The sequence below is a fragment of the Phoxinus phoxinus genome (assembly GCF_949152265.1).
Source record: "Phoxinus phoxinus genome assembly, chromosome: 15".
NCBI lineage: Eukaryota > Metazoa > Chordata > Actinopteri > Cypriniformes > Leuciscidae > Phoxinus > Phoxinus phoxinus.
In genome coordinates, this window is record NC_136890.1 from 3233288 (window position 1) to 3251902 (window position 18615).

General features: G+C 37.2%; 1 protein-coding gene across 2 annotated transcripts in view; it reads left to right on the top strand.

The window, feature by feature from the left end:
• nadka (NAD kinase a) overlaps nt 1–14007 on the top strand; it is a 39443-nt gene extending 25436 nt beyond the window's left edge. Inside the window, exons 9-13 of one of the 2 annotated variants that reach the window (XM_079638371.1) lie at nt 903–1002; nt 4859–4930; nt 9639–9796; nt 10702–10784; nt 12511–13775. In XM_079638371.1, coding sequence (XP_079494497.1) covers nt 903–1002; nt 4859–4930; nt 9639–9796; nt 10702–10784; nt 12511–12658 — 561 coding nt within the window. In that variant the 3' untranslated portion in view covers nt 12659–13775. Of the gene's footprint in view, nt 1–902; nt 1003–4858; nt 4931–9638; nt 9797–10701; nt 10785–12510 lie in introns of both variants that reach the window. The other variant, XM_079638372.1, reaches the window with a different exon arrangement.
• Nucleotides 14008–18615: the final 4608 nt, after the last annotated feature.

Below are 18615 nucleotides of genomic sequence, written 5' to 3' on the forward strand. Positions count from 1 at the left end.
TAAAGCAGCAGCTTTACCGTATTAAACATGACAAACTGTGTCAGCGTCTCTTTCACTGTCAGTGCTTCACATCGCCACCTAGCCGCCTGGAGTGCACACTACATCCAATCACACACACTTTTGCGTCACCATATGCACGCAGATTTCCCCCCAATAACGCTCGTCTAAACGCAGAATAAAAAGTTATAATGCAACGCCACTTTTGCGTTTTCTCTTCAGATCGTTTCTGTGTAAACATAGCCTAAGTCTCAGGCGTCCCCAGAATGTGTGTATGTGAAGTTTCAGCTCCACAGATCATTTATTATACCATGCCCAAAAATGCTACTTTTTGTGTGAACGCAAAAACGCGCTGTTTTCTGTGTGTGTATCTTTAAATGCAAATGAGCTGCTTCTCCCGCCCCTTTCCAGAAGAGGGCGGAGCCTTTACAGCTCATGCTTCGGATACTCCAGCAAAGCACGTTTACATAGAAAAGCAATGGACAAGTGGGATGGGAAAAACGTGTTCTGTGTTCACTGATACAGGATTGTGGGCGGGGTCTGTTACATCGTGGCGACACAATGTATAGAAAACGCGAACGACTCATTTTGAGTCACTGTTTATGATTTATGGAGAATATAATAAAAGGAGTGGGTGGATTTTTACCATTATAGGGTGGTTGTGTACACACTGCTGACACACATTTATGTTCAAACACCATGTAAAAAATTTTGCATAATATGTCCCCATAATCCTTAATCCGATATCATGTCGATATAACCAACTTGAACAATGATATTCTTCACTTCAGAATATTTACTTTTTGGGCAGTTATTCAATTGTGTTTTTGTTGCTTTCTGATATTTTCATGTGTAAAGCTGTTGTGTTATTGTCTGTAAATAATGAATCTGTCTTCCTCTGTCAGGTGCTGAATGAAGTTGTTGTAGACAGAGGTCCGTCGTCCTACCTCTCTAATTTGGACTTGTTTCTGGATGGTCACCTGATCACCACCGTTCAGGGAGACGGTTAGTGTGAACCAGTGTAATCCAGTGAATTACTCATGTCGTGACAGTCTATTATACTGCAAAATACATCAGTTTTATGTCCTTTCTGTTTGTTTCCTGGAGAGAAAAAAAAAACTATGTCCTTAATAGATTAATTTACGTTTAAATTGCCCTATTATGCTATTTTAAAGGTCCCTAGTTTTGTTTTGGAGTCTCCTACAATAGGTTTACATGCATCCGAGGTCAAAAAACACTCATAATTTCCAGAAACGGTTCGATCAAGGATTCAGTCTCTCTAAACCCCGCCTCTCTGAGAGCTGCTCTGCTCTGATTGGTCAGACGGCCCAGTCTGTTGTGATTGGTTGACTACTTACAATGCGCATCGGAAACCAAACCCTCCATTAGCATATCTGAATCTCAGCTCTTCCTCAGCACTAGATACGCAGTGATGCGGTTTTATAGTTGTTGTTTTTATTTTTTATCTGTAAGTTTTAGAAATCATTTTTGCATAAAGGCTCTTCCTGACAACAAGCAAGTCACTGTTAAACTCAATTCATGTGCGTCAAGCAGACGGCGCGCAAAAGAAAGGAAGCACAATAATTATTATACTAAAATATACAGTTTGTTAATATGTTTTATCCAAAAGCGGAAGCACTTTAAACCTCTTCCTCCATTTGCACCATAAACTGCAGTACGAAGAGTTTACAGCAATATTGATACTTTTTTTAGTTAAAGACCGAGCCAAAGACTTAAAACAAATCTTTTCGCCTCACGTTTTTCCGTTTCATTTTATGTATGCTTATGTTTCTGTACATGTTCTCTATTCTTGCTGTCATGTTATTTATTACTGCATTGTAAAGTGATCTTGAGTTTGCAGTAAGGCGCTTATATAAAATAAACTTATTGTTGTTTTTTCACCCCTTCTGTACCAAAAACACACCGAACAAAAAAAAAATTAGCATGCACACCAATATGCTGATAAGATAACTTACAAAAATCAGCATATTGAAATAACCTGTTGTCCCAGTTTGCATGCAAACTAATAACCTGACAATGCAAGTAAACTACGAGACTTTATTAATAAATCAGGTTATTTCCCGGTAGTGACGTCAAACCATTCATGTATTGCATTTGTTATGTCTGTTGTGATTATAAATAAAGCGTTAAAAACGCTCGTGTTCCAACATGTCGGCTCAAGGAAGAAGGAAACCAGCAATCCAGTAACTTTAATCACAGAATAAACCAACACAACAAAACAAAAGTAAAGCAGCAGCCCGTATTATTATATAATATAGCTATTAGGATTAGTTAGGCTATCTGTTTAGCCTTTTTTTCTGTTCCACAAATAATAATTTAGGTTAATTAATGGGTTGGCTCACTGTATTGCATAATTTGAATATGAGATGTATTATTACTCACATCATCACTATGCCTCCTTTTCAGATATTTGAAAACATGAAGCCTACTATTTTAAACATTATTCTTTTGAAGCAGTAAATTTCACTTTAAATAAGATCTAGAAATGTTCTCACTTTCATTCATGCAGATGTGGAAAATATGCTATGCTTTAGTTTAGAGGAAGGATTTCTGTCCTCGGGTGGAAAACAAAGGGCCCTATCACACACCGGTGCAATGCAGCGCCGGCCGCGGCGCGAGTGTGTTCTGCTAGTCTCAGCCTGACGCTGGGATCAGTTACACGTCCTGCGCCATGTTCTTAACCTGGGCCGTATCTTGCACCCAGGACTTTGTACACCGACACATGTATCATTCCTATTTTTCACCCGCGCACAGCGGACTTTCCCCTCCATAGACGCACAGCGGTAAATTAGGGAATGAACTTGCGCTCGGGGGGGGGCGGTTCAGTGAAGAGAGGAGTGTGTTCCGGCGCAAACGTTCCCTGGGGATATTTTGCAGTTTTAGAAAACAATTCCGCCACTGACCAGGAGAAACCCAGTCTAAAGACAGTGGCGCCGCGCGTTAGTCATATGCTATTTTAAGGGCGCATGCTTGGCCATTATGTAGCGTGTGCACAACACACACACACACTTTGATTCTCTAATCTACACAGACGCAGCAGTTTTATTCAAAAAAAGTTAAATTCCCACCCTGCTCGAGTCATATTAAAGATTTATTTGAAATCTTTAATATTTGTCCACTTCTGATACTTATGAAAGAAAAACAACATGTGGACATCAAAACATGCAAACTCAGAGCAACGGTGAAACTTTTATTTTGAAATCGCGATGAACAACATTTTAGAAACACACTGATGTATTCTCCTGTGTTGGCGTAGGTTTATAAATGATTCTCTAAATTACACAGCCTGTCCTATGTTGCAGCCATTAAAATAGATCTGTTTTTTTCTCAATGCCGAAGTAGTTATGTTTCTTTTCATTTCTTTATTAAGTTAATTTAGACAAATGATCGGATATTTTGTTTTCTTTTTTATGATGAGCAAACAGCCGACAGCGAGTTAAACATGTTTGATCCATTTAGCCTCTCAAATCAACACTTTACTTGGCTACAATAAAATCCATAGATATAAAACACCTTAAGCATTTCACACACAGACAGTTAGTTAAAACGTTTATTATAATTTTCGTTTATAATAAAACGAAATGAGCTAACGCCTACAATCTAAAGAAATCAAATAAATGACATTAAATTAAAAACAAACATGCAGGTTATCTTACCTCAAAAATCAAGTCTTCACTACAGAACATGGCCATTCTTATTTCCAATAGTTTCCAACAGACTAATGAAAATAAAGTCGTTTTCAAACGAAAACCAACAAGACAGCCCCTAACATGGCTAAGAACAGTCAGTACTTCAGTATCGTGAAGAAAAATCCCCGCATCCACAGTGGAAGGTTTTAATCCAGTCGTACTTTTTTCTTTGACTATTCCAGCTGTGCTGAAGTCACGCTCGCTATACTTCTGCTTCTGGCGGGGACACTAAAAACAGAGCGAGCCGGTCGCGCGAATCTTGGGTCGTGCCGCCAGGAAACCTGTGTGTGTGCGTGAGCAGACTGTCATATGTCAGTGTGATAGGTTATAAAACGTCTTTCTATGTTTGTTTTTCCATCTTCAACTTCTCATATTTAATTTTAATACATGTCTAAAATAGGCTATAAAAAGTAGGATAAGCCTAAACCAGGCCCGCGTGTGAACTATGACGTGAAAATCGGTCCGAAACCCTGCCCTAGGGGCGTAAATATAAAAATAAAATACTATAAAAAAAACTATAAAAGACGCTCGAATTGCCATGGATTCAGGTTTTTATCGACTGAAGTGACGATCGCTAGTCGTTCGCACCCGCCACTGTGGCTGGTATACAAAGCAAAGTCACCCGCCACTTTGAAAAAGTACCCGCCATTGGCTGGTGGCGGGTGCTAATTACCCAGCCTGGACTCGAGAACATCGGGTCGACTCATTTTGTGTTTCCCGCGCATGCTCAACATCCTATAGTTTCTGTACAGAACACAGAAATGATTAGTTCACCTCCAGAGTCTTCCAGTCGTTCGTTCTATTGTTGTATTGGATACCATAAATCCCAACCTTCCTTACAAACAAGCTCTTAGTTAGTTATTTTCATTATTAATACAGTTATGTGATGCGTTTCTGGTATCAAATTGTAGTTTTTTTTAATTTCTTATGACTTATAAATTTGTGATTTTCTTGATGGTCATGAATGGTAATAATGGTTCTTTTCCATAACATTGAATATGTTAATAAAGAGATGGTTAATGCTTTAAACTTAATCCGTATGATGGAGAAAGTGTTGTATTTGTTGCAAGATACTGAGCCGGGAAGAGGTCACATGACAAAAGAACGAAAGACTCGAGAGGTGAACTAATCATTTCTGTTTCCCGGTGCAGACTGTATAGCTTCAGACGGGGGAAGTGACGGGACAAAGCAAAACGGCGAACGAGTCAGACCGGGAGGTGCAGGTGAATTAACACCGTGGCTGTATTATAGTGTTTTCTTATTCGATTAACTTTGGCTATTAACATGTAAGATTTTAATTATATTCTGCTGAAATTAACTAAATGACTTGAAAAAGATTCATTAATTTTGATGAGCGAGATTCAAAGATCCTCGTCTGTATGTAAAATGATCACTGGTAACAACAATCACCAGGCCGGTGGCGCCCTCTGCAGGCATTTGTTGTAATGCGTAATGTACATTATGTTGATTACATTTTCCGGACTATAAGTCGCTCCGGAGTATAAGTCGCATCAGTCAAAAAATGCGTCATGAAGAGGAAAAAAACATATATAAGTCGCACTGGACTATAAGTCGCATTTATTTAGAAATGTATTCCACAAAATCCAAGACCAAGAACAGACATTTGATCTGGAAAGGCGAGTTATTCAACTCCTACTGTATAATTTAATTAGTGTTTTCTGATTGTAATGTAAACATTACAAAATGCCAGATGACATCAATAAAGTTAAATGTGCGTCGCATTATTTCATAACATTGGCCGTTATGATGTCTTTAGACATGATTATTATTGCAATTTATCATAATAGTTTGCTAATTGTGCTTGTTTACACTATTTACAACCTCTAGGCTTATTTATGTCCTGATAATTATGTGAGATATTGACAACTGTTCTCATGATAATCGCAGGAATCAACGTCAACAGCGTCGTCTGATATAATGGATGAATGAACAGCATCGTAAAAGAATGACATACTAAAAGCAAGCGCAACAACATACAACGTAGAACGCAAACAAGTTTACAAATAAGAGATTTATTTACTAGTCCATCAACCCTATCGCCAGGTCAGCATCGCTGTCGCATCCAGTGCTGCTTTTAGCTCGCGCCAACGAGTGAAAGCCTGACCGAGTGACTCTTCTCCGGTTCCTCACGCGGTCAGATTCTCTTTTCCTTTTCCTAGTCTCTTCCGACCGTGTTTTCTTTGCCTTTCCATCGTCGAGTATCACGTCTGAAATGCGCGCAAGTGTCTTCGTGCTTACAGAGCGGTGCTTCATATGTTGTTGATGTGTGTGACGTCATTGCCGTAAAGCAAGTCGTGATTCTCGCGAGATTTGTCGGGGGCGTTTCTCTCAAACTTGCATTGCTGGTTTTTCCAGCGGCGTCCCCCCCCAAGCTTTACTACCAGGATGATTCACCCTACTATGAGTTTGTTTACCACTGAAATTACTGTGAAGCTGTTATATTAAGGTACAATTTCTACATAGTGTGCCTTTAAGTATGGCTGTCAAAGTTGTCGCGTTAACGCATGTGATAAATTTTTTTCCAGTTTAACGCATTGAAAATATTTAACGCAGCACTGTTTTTTTCTGCCATCCGTTGGCTAGCGTTACATTATATGACCACTCTCCTATTCATGCAAATGCTTTTAAACTATTCAAGCGCAACAAATCAAATGAGGACGCGCTGCCTGTGAATGTCCTCTTTATGTGACACGCAGAACCCACAGAAAGACGCGCGCCAGTATCATAGACTGTACACTATTTTGGACGTAGTGTCTGTGACGTCACCCGTATGTTTCTGAAGATAATTTTTGAAGCCCAAAGTGGGCGGAGCCGGCCGTCGCCATCTTGGCCGCGTATCACTCCCGGATAAACAAAAATGTGCAGCGATGCGGATTAGCCGAGGTGACGTGACGCTAACAGACAAGCGGCTAGTAGTGGCATCAGCGGCAATCCACCCGTCACTCAAGTGGCCACGCTATTAATTATGCAAAACTTTAAGCCTTAATATAATTTAAACGGATGAGGTATAAAAATATTCACCCCCCTCACAGTTGTCATGAAGGGCAAAATTAGCTATATAGACCAAAATGACCTTTTGCACCAGGCTGTAAACATATATTTCTGCTGTAAAGTTGGGCATATTAACATGGGGGTTCATGGGATCGACTCTTCTGCAGCCGGTCTCTAGTGGCCAGTCGAGGAACTGCAGTTTAAGTCTCTTCTTGGTCAGAATCCAGTTCTCTTTCGCGCTTGAACAAACAATAACACAGTTATGCCAAACTGTCAGTCTTGTCACGTATCCTCATTAGAGCAGCCTTAAATTAGTAAATTAAAGTCTTAAATGAACGTGAAGAGTTGTGAGAGAATGAGGCGCGTGAGATCAGCAGCGGCTGCTCTTAAAGAGACAGCGGCCACTAAATCTGTCTGTAAAGTTAATCAAAGAACAAAGAAAATTGACTTAATAACTTTTGTAGCTTTAATAAGGATTAATCTATATTTCATTTATAATGTATGCAGTGCAGACTGTTTGATAAATTATTCAATTTCTGTATATTTCCTACCTGTAGACAGGAAGGGCACATAAATATGACATTTATTTAAAAAAAATCGATAGCTTTCAATTACACTGTAATGTTGAATGGCTATAATTAATGTTTAAAATTGGGGGGGGAAATCATTTTCATCGAGACATCAGTAGCTGTATTCGTATCAGTGATACTGGCCTTCATTGATTGATTCATTGATTAGCGTGCTTGTTTATTTAGCTACTCATTTATTTAATAATTTACTTGATTTTATCACAGGTAATGACGTATGCGAAATCTAAATATCTGTCCATTATTTTGCAAGCAAATGTTGGTAAATGAAATTTTTGCACAATATTGGAAATATTTACTCTATAAACCATGAAGGCGAGTCAGTGGATATGTGCAAACTTTGCTCTAGAGCTGAATCTACTTTAACGTGCTGTTTACAGTATATAACTGTCTTCATTTATTTTCTTAATATTTCTCTTGTGGACCAAAAGTAGTGAAAAAATTAAAGAGAAGTACTTTGTTTTAAACAAGTCGTTTTTGAAATGAGGAGGAAGCTAATCTTACTGATCTTAAATTTTCCTCGCAGCTCGTCGGTTACGTTATTTTTTCAAGGAAAAAAACGTTTAAATATGTCACAACTGTTTATGTTCACTTAAAGTCCCCCTGTAGTCAATAATTTTATCCCTTAAAACTCCTCTTTGATCACCAAAATGACATATTTAAATGTTTTTTCCTTGAAAAAAATTCTTCATGCCTTAAATATCTTGAATGTAACTCGACACCCTTGCCTCATTTAGTATACGGTTCTATGAATATGCAAATGAGCCCCGCCTCCACTCACTCAGCTCAGAGATCCACTCGGCCATCTTACTGAGGTAAACGCTTGCACATTGGTGTCGCTCTTTACAACGTCAGACACATAACGGTAAATAATATGATTGATTAGCCTTTTGCTTGACTATGTTATCAAACCGCTAATAATGTGTTGCTAATGTTACACAAACCATGTTCCCGTTCGCATCTCAGTCACGCATCAGTATCCTTAGAAACGCTTTGAACAACACAGAACATCAGTGGAGAAAGGCATATACCGTATTTTCCGGAGTATAAGTCGCATCGGTCAAAAAATACATCATGAAGAGGAAAAAAAACATAAGCCGCACTGGACTATAAGTCGCATTTATTTAGAAATGTATTTCACAAAATCCAAGACCAAGAACAGACATTTAATCTGGAAAGGCGAGTTATTCAGCTCCACAACAGCACACAGAACAACAGCTGAAGGTGTCCGGTGTGTTAGCGTAACACATTAACAGTTATTCAGCTGCACAATAGCATAAAGAACATATACCTGTGAGGCTGAATAGGCTAAACTTACATTAGCCAGCGAGTCCAACATGTTACCGGTCAGCAAGTTCACCAAGCTCCCGATCTCACTCCTCAACACTGAATACATTGAGTTCTTCCTCGGTGTCGCTTCTGAACAACTCCGCTAACTAGAGCGCCCTCTCGCGGCTGTAGACGGTAATGTTTTCTCTTGATTCATCTCAGTCAGTATGAATTAATTTTGGTATATAAGTCGCACCTGACTATAAGTCGCAGGACCAGCCAAACTATGAAAAAAAACGTATAGTCCGGAAAATACGGTAGTTCATTATAACATTGTAATATTGTAGTATACGTTGATCTGATTGGTTACAAGGTAGTTTGTGACGTCAGAAACAACAGCGATTTCAAACCGTGGTTATATGTCTATGTGGTGTTTTTAATCTGCTTTAAGACAAACCATGTGTAAGTTCATAAGTCGACAGCATTGCTGAGTATTTTCTGCTTAAAACTGCAGTGAACCAAAGACAGTCTCAAAAACACGGTTTGAAATCGCTGGTGTTTCTGACGTCACAAACTACCTTGTAACCACCAATCAGATCAACGTGTGATCGTCAACCAGTGGATTGGAGGCGGGCTCATTTGCATATTCATAGAACCCCGCATACTAAATGAGGCAAGGTTGTTGAGTTACATTCAAGATATTTTAAGGCGTAACAAAAAAAAAAAAGTTCTCAAGGAAAAAACACTTAAATATGTAATTTTGGTGATCAAAGATGAGTTTTAAGGGATAAAATTATTGACTACAGGGAGACTTTAAGCCGTTTATGACTCGTTAACATGACGACACCCAAGCATAATCGGGTTATGAACGTGCATGTAAATGCACTTGGGGACTTAAAAACAAAGGTAGATATCAAACCATCATCATCTGTTTAGATATTCTTACTGTAAAATACAGAAAACGAAAGAGGAAATTCAAGGAAAGAGTTTTGTCTGATGTTCAGAGATTATTTACAGTCTTTAAGAAGATAAGCATCTCTGCCCTCTCTCTGCCGTGTCTCAGGTGTGATCGTGTCGACTCCCACGGGAAGCACCGCATACGCCGTCGCTGCAGGAGCCTCCATGATCCACCCGAACGTCCCTGCCATCATGATCACACCGATCTGCCCACACTCCCTGTCCTTCAGACCCATCGTAGTGCCCGCTGGCGTCAAGCTCAAGGTGAGCGCGCCGCTCGGCCTGTGTGTTTACTTCCTGTTCGACGGGAAATCACATAAATAGCCAACTATACATTGTATGGGTCAAAATTATAGATTTTTCTTTTATGCCAATAATCATTAGGATATTAAGTAAAGATCATGTTACATGAAGATATTTAGTAAGTTTCCTACCGTAAATATATAAAACATGTATTTTTGTGAGTGAATGCAGCACAATCGTGAACATAAATGCACAACTTTAAAGGAGATTTTCTCAATGTTTACGTTTTTTTGCTCCCTCAGATTCCAGATTTTCAATAGTTGTGTCTCGACCAAATATTGTCCAATCCTAACAAACCACACATCAATGGAAAGATTATTCATTCAGCTTTCAGATTATGTATACATCTTAATTTAAAAAAATGTACCCATGTGACTGGTTTTGTAGTCCAGGGTCACATTTATTATGGGTTTATGAGAGGATTGTTTTAAGTTCACTTTAAAAAAAGTTGTTCTTTTTTGAAGCCTAATAAATAAATGTAAAAAAAAAAATTGATAGCTTTCAATTACACTGTAATGTTGAATGGCTATAATTAATGCCATTAAACAAGCATTTAAAATATTCTGTCTTTATGTTGTCTCTACATTCATTTGGAGAATAACTATGAAATTGTTACATTATAAAATATATTTAAAAAGTCATTTTAATCACAGAAAAAATGTGATTTTAATTTTTTTTAATCGATTGACCGCACTTATTTTAAGCAGTGTTGTTCAATTTAACCATATGATTACTTGCTTTTATTAGCCTACTTTGAACCAATCATTGCCCCGTTGTTCTGCTTATTTGAAGTAGTTTTAAAGGCTTCGGTCCACAGCCTCTGCTCACTGCATGAGGACTTCTCCTGAACCCTGATGTGTTTTCAGATTATGCTGACCCGTGACGCCAGAAACACGGCCTGGGTGTCTCTCGACGGAAGGAAGCGCCAGGAGATTGCATATGGGGACAGGTACGTGACTTCAGCTTCGACATTTAATGCTTTCAACACGGGGTCAACAAGCACATCCCACATAAGATTGTCTACAGAACAGTAGGATCTACAAATTATTTCACTTTAAGAAGTGTTTCTCAACACTGCAACGCTGCATATTTAAGCAGCTCCTGACAAACACAATTATCACTCAGTGAGTTATTTAACCATGTTTTACTGTCTCTAGAAGGCTTTTGTCCATCAAACACATAAAAATTTACAAATTCCCATAATTTCAAATTTACATGATTTGTATGCGATTCACCAACTTTTGCTGAACCTCTTTGACCAAATATATTCACTTCAAGATGTCAAGTTAAAGTCCCCCTGTAGTCAATTATTTTATCCCTTAAAACTCATCTTTGATCACCAAAATTACACATTTAAACGTTTTTTCCTTGAAAAAAAATTCTTCATGCCCTTAAATATCTTGAATGTAACTCGACACCCTTGCCTCATTTAGTATGCGTGGTTCTATGAATATGCAAATGAGCCCCGCCTCCACTCACTCACTCACTCAGAGATCCACTGGTTGACGATCACACGTTGATCTGATTGGTTACAAGGTAGTGTGTGACGTCAGAAACACCAGCGATTTCAAACCGTGTTTTTGAGACTGTCTTTGGTTCACTGCAGTTTTAAGCAGAAAATACTCAGCAATGCTGTCCACTTATGAACTTACACATGGTGTGTGTTAAAGCAGATTAATAACTCCACATAGACATATAAACAACATTAAAAGCTGGACTTTCACCACAGGGGGACTTATGGTCAATAATAGAATTAAGTTAATAATAATCATAAATAATACAATTAAGTTCACAGTTCTCTATAAGTTAATAGTCACATGATGTGGGTTATTTACAAATAAAACTATTTTTTTTTAATTGTTGTGATTTAATTACTTAATAATTTTTCAGTAAACTCACAAGCGCCCTGCATTTCCATCACAAACCCCAGTCGGACCTAATGTAATATTTAATGCACTTTAATGCAATATTATCCTATTCAAATCAATGTGATAAACGAGTTATGTCAAAAGTAATCAAAAAGTAGCCAGATTATATTACCTTAAAGTCGCCCTGTGGTGAAAGTCCAGTTTTTAATGTTGTTTATATGTCTATGTGGTGTTTTTAATCTGCTTTAAGACAATCCATGTGTAAGTTCATAAGTGGACAGCATTGCTGAGTATTTTCTGCTTAAAACTGCAGTGAACCAAAGACAGTCTCAAAAACACGGTTTGAAATCGCTGGTGTTTCTGACGTCACACACTACCTTGACCAATCAGATCAACGTGTGATCGTCAACCAGTGGATCTCTGAGTGTGTGAGTGAGTAGAGGCGGGGCTCATTTGCATATTCATAGAACAGCGTATACTAAATGAGGCAAGGGTGTCGAGTTACATTCAAGATATTGTAAGGCGTAACAGTTATTTATTTTTTTAAAGGAAAAAACACTTAAATATGTAATTTTGGTGATCAAAGATGAGTTTTAAGGAATATAATTGACTACAGGGAGACTTAAAATAGATTACATTACTACAGTGTAATTTTGAATCTGTGACCGACTACAATTTGTATGTAATCTACCCAGCAATGTTGATTAGCATGGATTTTATGTGTCACGTCTGATTAGGATATGATGTAAGCACACATGTGCTTCCTCGTAAACCCGATGATGCATGATCTTCCTCTCTACTTTCCAGTATCACCATCACGTCTTCATGCTTCCCCGTTCCCTCCATCTGTTTCCGGGATCCGGTGAACGACTGGTTCGAGAGTCTGGCTCAATGTTTACACTGGAACGTGCGCAAGAAGCAGAGTCACCTGAGTTCTGAGGAGGACGAGTTCTGAACACATTCCCAACACTATCACTCAACTCCTTTTAACAGACTTTTAACAGTCTATCTCATTAAAACAAACCGCTCCCATTTCAGCTCATTATTACACAATTATATTTTGCTTAAAAAACAACTATTTTTAGGACCATTACGACTTTGTGCATTTTTGCCCTGAAACTTTGAGTGTGTGATTCTGATTATTCTCAGTACTGTAATGTCCATTATTATTGGATAACAGTAGAAAATGACTGCAAAACAATGATTGTTTTATTTAAATACGCATGAATGGAAGACCGTACAACTACTACAGCCATGATGTATAAATACTTAAGAGGTTATGGTATTTTTGTTTGTTTTGTGATAATGCATATGTTTTTGCATTATGGTAATGAGAGGCATAATTTATTTCTTTTTCTTTTGGGTGAAATATGATCCCAATATTTACTTTTTAATCATCATCTGTTCATTCCATGGGTAAAGTATCATGTATTGTCAGTTTTTGGCTGACAAGGTCCTTTTAAAGCAATAACTGAATATCAATAGATTATATTGTGCCTTATAGAGCATTGTATCAAAGTCTGTAATTTGGGGGAAATGTATTTATGGCATATTTAGGATGTATGTATCATACTTGGTTATTGATATATGACTTATCTGAGCTTGAATATTCATTGGCTATCTTCTTTTTTTTCACTGGGTTTTGTCCCGTTGTAGTCTTACAGGCCAACAAGCTAACTATGAATTTAACAATGAGTTTCTTAAAATCTAACAGCGAAAGTGAACACTACACAACAAAAGTCCAATGTGTGTTTTTTTAAGTTACTCCGTTTTTTTTTTTCTTCCAGTTCTGTTATGAAGGTATTTAAAGATGAACATAAGCAAATCAATAACCATGGTACTTATGAAGGGACCTGAGAATCATTCAGGTTGATGTGTGCTAGTTTTCTTCAATAGGCTATTAAATTGAAATGTAAGCTTTTTATGAGATAAAACATTTTTGTAACAGCTTCACAATTAATCATTGAACTTTTACTCTGTTTACATCATATCTGACCTCTGCTGACCACATCCGGTCAGAAGCCGGGGGTTATTTACTGTCAGAACTTTTTATTATTAAAAAGAAAATTTTCATAGCAAAAAAACAAAAATCTGTTTATCCTTCTCGTCTCTTTCTGTTTTCAACGGCTGGTTTTATAGCTGCATATGTATTTGCCATTACAAATTTGTAAGTGACTAATATATTTTTAAAGACCTTGAGACATAACTGCATATTTTACCAATTTAGAGAAATAAGAATGCATTAATAGATTTACATATATTTTCTCTTTTATTGTGACACCATTAAAATCATTCTATTTTATGAAGCATTATTTTTCATAATTTACATTCATAGCTAAGACAATAAAACACTTTATCACTGGCTTTCCCTTAGTGGTCAATTAAAGGAAATTGTGTCATGCATTATCTTAGTTTGCCTACTTTTGGCCTTGTCCCAAATAGCACACGTCACGTGCACTTACAGTCTTGTGGACTTAATGATCGGAAATGTCCTACTTCCCACTTCTGAAGTCGCGATTACGAGCTCGTCGCATTCAAATTTTGACTTCAGAAGTCATTCTGACTCGTCCATGCAATGGACTAGTTGCACGTGGCCGCCATTTTGTGCACGGAGCGAATATTTTAAGTAGGAAACTAGACAATTCCGATAGCATGTGAAGGCAGCATTAACCCTTAAACAGGCAAGAGTAGAAAATGATAAGCAACAATTCATTTCATGTCATTTTTTATATCATCTGGACTTAAGTAGCTAAATCATATCCAAAAGAATTTTTGAAAAATGTTATGTATTTTGGATTTTATGAGTTGCGACTCCCAGATCACATTGCCTGTTTAGAGAATAAAAAATGACCAAATCTATAACTGTAACTGCCATTGCATGTTTAAAACAATTATATATCTTATACTTCAACTCATCCCAGATAGCAAATAGTAATTGAAACGATGTTAAATCAACATCCCGCTGTCAACGATAAAGTCATTGAATCAATGTTGACATATTATATATCATTGGAAAGCTTATAAACTCAAGATTCAGCCTGTGAAACCCGTTTTGAAATCGGACATTGCGTTACCATAAACTTGGTACTTTAAATTCTTTGCAAATCATTGCCACTGGCAGCCATGTTGGATTTAGGTCAGGCTGACTAATTGATCACAAATAACTTGAAGCAAATCATGTGCCCAGCATACTCAAGACAGACAGGCTGTATCAGTTTAACCTGTAAATTTTATCATTTGTAAAAAAAAAAAAAAAAAAAAAAAAAAACTCAGAATACTAAGATAGTCAAAAGTAGGGTTAATTACTTTTTTATACCCAAAAGTGGCAATGTGACTCAGGTGTAACATATATTTCAGAACGTGCTAAATAACAACATGAACAACATTTTTATACATTTTCTTTTTCAGCACCTTAAGACAATGTTCATAATTAATGTTAGCAGTGTTAGTAGAATTTTTTCAAAAGAAAAGTAAGTTTCATATATATTTACTTATCTCAAAATCTGAATGTCCTGCACCACTGGCAGCCATGTTGGATTTAGGTCAGGCTGACTAATTAATCACAATTTTTTTTTTTACAAATTACGTGACCAGCATACTCAAGACAGACCAGGCTGTGATAAAAGGATTTGATGAAAAAATCATTCGTACGCCCCAAAAAACACGACAAAAACTATGTTACACCCAGATGGCATTGCCAGTTTTAGGGTTAATGGACTTAATGACTGTAGTATGGTGTCCCTTTTGTCATTTTAGGTTTCAACAGTGTGCTCACGAGCGTCCCCTTTGCGCCCTCGATGTGCACTTTTCCCGAGATCCGCCTTCCCAACAGGCAAAGCGTCACACGTCATGAAAGTGTAGAAGATCACGAGGGCTTTAGGGTGCCATTTGGGACAGGGCCTGTGACAACATGGTGAATGTAGTGCGTCTGTGTTTAAGAAACGTGTCAAGAACTTGCTGTTGAATTATGTAATTTTGAAAATTCAATCTTGAAAAAAAAAAAAAAAGAATGTCCAATAAGGGAATCCACGCCGCCATTTTGACGTGCGTTCATCTTCGTCAAGTTTGCGAGGGAAGTTTATTTGGACAGACCCTTGACAGAGCGAGTCGACTAAACATACACTTTCAGGCAGATCCTTATGGTATATATATACCTATGGTATACCATAATGACCTATACTTTACACCCAGCCCACACAAGCTATTTTGACATTTAACCCCTTTTAATAGGCGTGCGTAGCTAAACTGACTGTTTTTTACACAGTTACTTAGTTTATTGTATCATTTTCGTTAGTGTAATTTTTTATATTTTCTCCAAAAGCCTCCACATACAGGCCTACAGAATAGATTGGAACAAATTCATAAGGGGGGAAAAAACTATAAATAATTTCCAGTGTGGATTTCAAGTGATCAATGGCTTATTATTAGTCCGTTACATTTTTAAACACATTTCAAGGGTTCCGCCAGTAGTGGGCGCTCGTGCAACGTAACCAATGACGTACATCCAAAGATACTTCTATACTCTTTGGTACATCCGAGTAAACCAAACGAGGACATAAAAATAGACATAAATGCAGCGCGGATCACATTTATACTAATATAGAACATAGCCTACTTTTTTATAGTTTTGAAGTAATTACTTATTCAAACTAAGTATTAACTCAAGAGAGTAGGGGAGAGGCGGGACAGTTGAAACACTTTTCAGATAAACGTCATTTTCTACGATAAGGTTACAGATAGATTTTTTGTGTGTGTGTGATCAACAACTCACATTTGTGTTCTCTTAGTATCATGTGTTATTCGGCACAAATATAGAATGATTTAAGTAAAAATTGACTTTGATCGGTAGTTGTGCTTTGGGGACGGTTGCAACACAGGGGTGGGACGGATGAAACATAACAGTTTAAACGGCAACTATTCATCTAATGCTTGTTTTTATGAACAACACCTGACAAGTAACTTGTGTACATATTGTTACAAACATATTTTGTCATTTATTTTAATGTAAAGGCTCATTTTAACCATTTTGTTCTATCGCCCATTAAACATAGGCGATAAGCCTATGCGCATTTTGTGTAATCTTTCTAATAGGCTATTTTGACGAAGACAGACAAATCCGTTTACAATTAATTATCTTATACTTCTTCCTTGAGTCATATCGAGTGTTTACTAGTTGAATAGCCTTAACAGCGGTTTTCCTATGACCAGGTTTAACTGGCAGGAGGCGCTGTTTCATCCGTCCCGACAGCGCATCCCGCCAGTTAAACCTGTTTTTCCCTTAAACTAAAAAACTTTGATATTGCACACTTAAGGGTGTGTTACAGTACTAATACACCTGCCGTATTATCATTACAATGGCACATGAAACAATAAATACAACTTGTCAGACAAAAAAAAGTACCGCACGAACGAATTCACTAACTGCACTCAAAAACAGCTTTCCGGCTTTAAAACCAAAACGGCATGACGTAAAGAAGAAATGTTTTCGCGGGTCTGGTAGGCATTGCGTGTTATACGTGCTGAAGAAATATGACGTACATGACGTGAGTGGTTTTCAAGAAAATCGCAATGTTTCATCCGTCCCGCGTTTCAATCGTCCCGGCTCTCCCCTATGCGATTTCGGACGAGGGGTCGATCAGTCCAAAGTTCCCTCGCGCGGCGATTGGCAAGTTTTTATCTAACGTTATGGTTTTTATTTTATTAAAAAAATGTTTTTATTAACTTTCAAAACATTGCAGAGTTCAATATCAAGTTCTTCGTGACACATTTCTTTTACACATTTTCACATTTGGCGAGAACAATTTGAAACAAAAATAATTAAAAAAAAATAAACAAAACAAAACGGATTGGGAAGTGGTTAGGGAAGTTCGCGGAGTAAGTTAAGTTAAAACGCAGCCCGTGAGTGTTGACTGTGCCATGTGGAACAGGGCCAATGAGCTCTTCCTTCTTCCTTCTTCCTCGTTCCTGCACTCTTTCATGAAATGAGCATTGTTTCACAGAAGAAAGGGCCATGGCTGTATACACAGATTAAATATTACACTGCTTTATTATGTAATCATGGGTGTTTTGTTTTGTTTTTACACTATAAGTTTCCTTATGTCAGTTTAACTTTCCTCTATTATCTCTTGAAGCAACAATAGATCAACAGGGAGTTTTCTCTGGTCTAGACAAAGAAAGAAAAGAGATGCCAGCAGGAAGTCTGAGAGGATTTAATAAAAACACAACTGATTTATTAAGTGATTTATCTGGTGCAAACATTTTTGCTTCATTCAAATATAAATTCACTAATCATATAATGTAAAAAGTCAGATTTTTACTTTTACTTTTATATTACTTTGTGGGGGGACAACCCCCCCCCCCCCCCCCCCCCCACACACACACACACACACACAAAGTAATATCAACTAAATGAATGCCATGGTATTAAAAAAAAAAGTGAAAAATACAAAAGAAAGATAAAAATTATTTTAAAAAATCCAGATTCTGTCAAATTACTGTAAAATACAGTTTTGTACAATTAGGCTATAAAAGCAGAGCACATTTTAATTAACCATAATTAATTAAATTACAATATATATTAACACTGTTGATCAGATCAATTGTGTCAAAATAAATTAAAAACAACTACTTTTCAGATTATTCTCAATACATTTTGGGCTTTTATCTGCTCATCCAGTAATTAACTTTTAAAATAGCCTATTTCTTTCATGTACAATAACTAAAATATTACGTTTATAGCTATAAAAGTGTTTTATGACTAAATATTGGGTTCTACATGGGGGGAAAAACTAGGATGCCCACTTAAATGATCTAACAAATGATATATCCTTGGTTAAATGTTATTTACAATAAAGCTTCTCATTACTCAAAATAGGGAAGCATGAAACATGCACATATTGCAGTCAAGAAAAG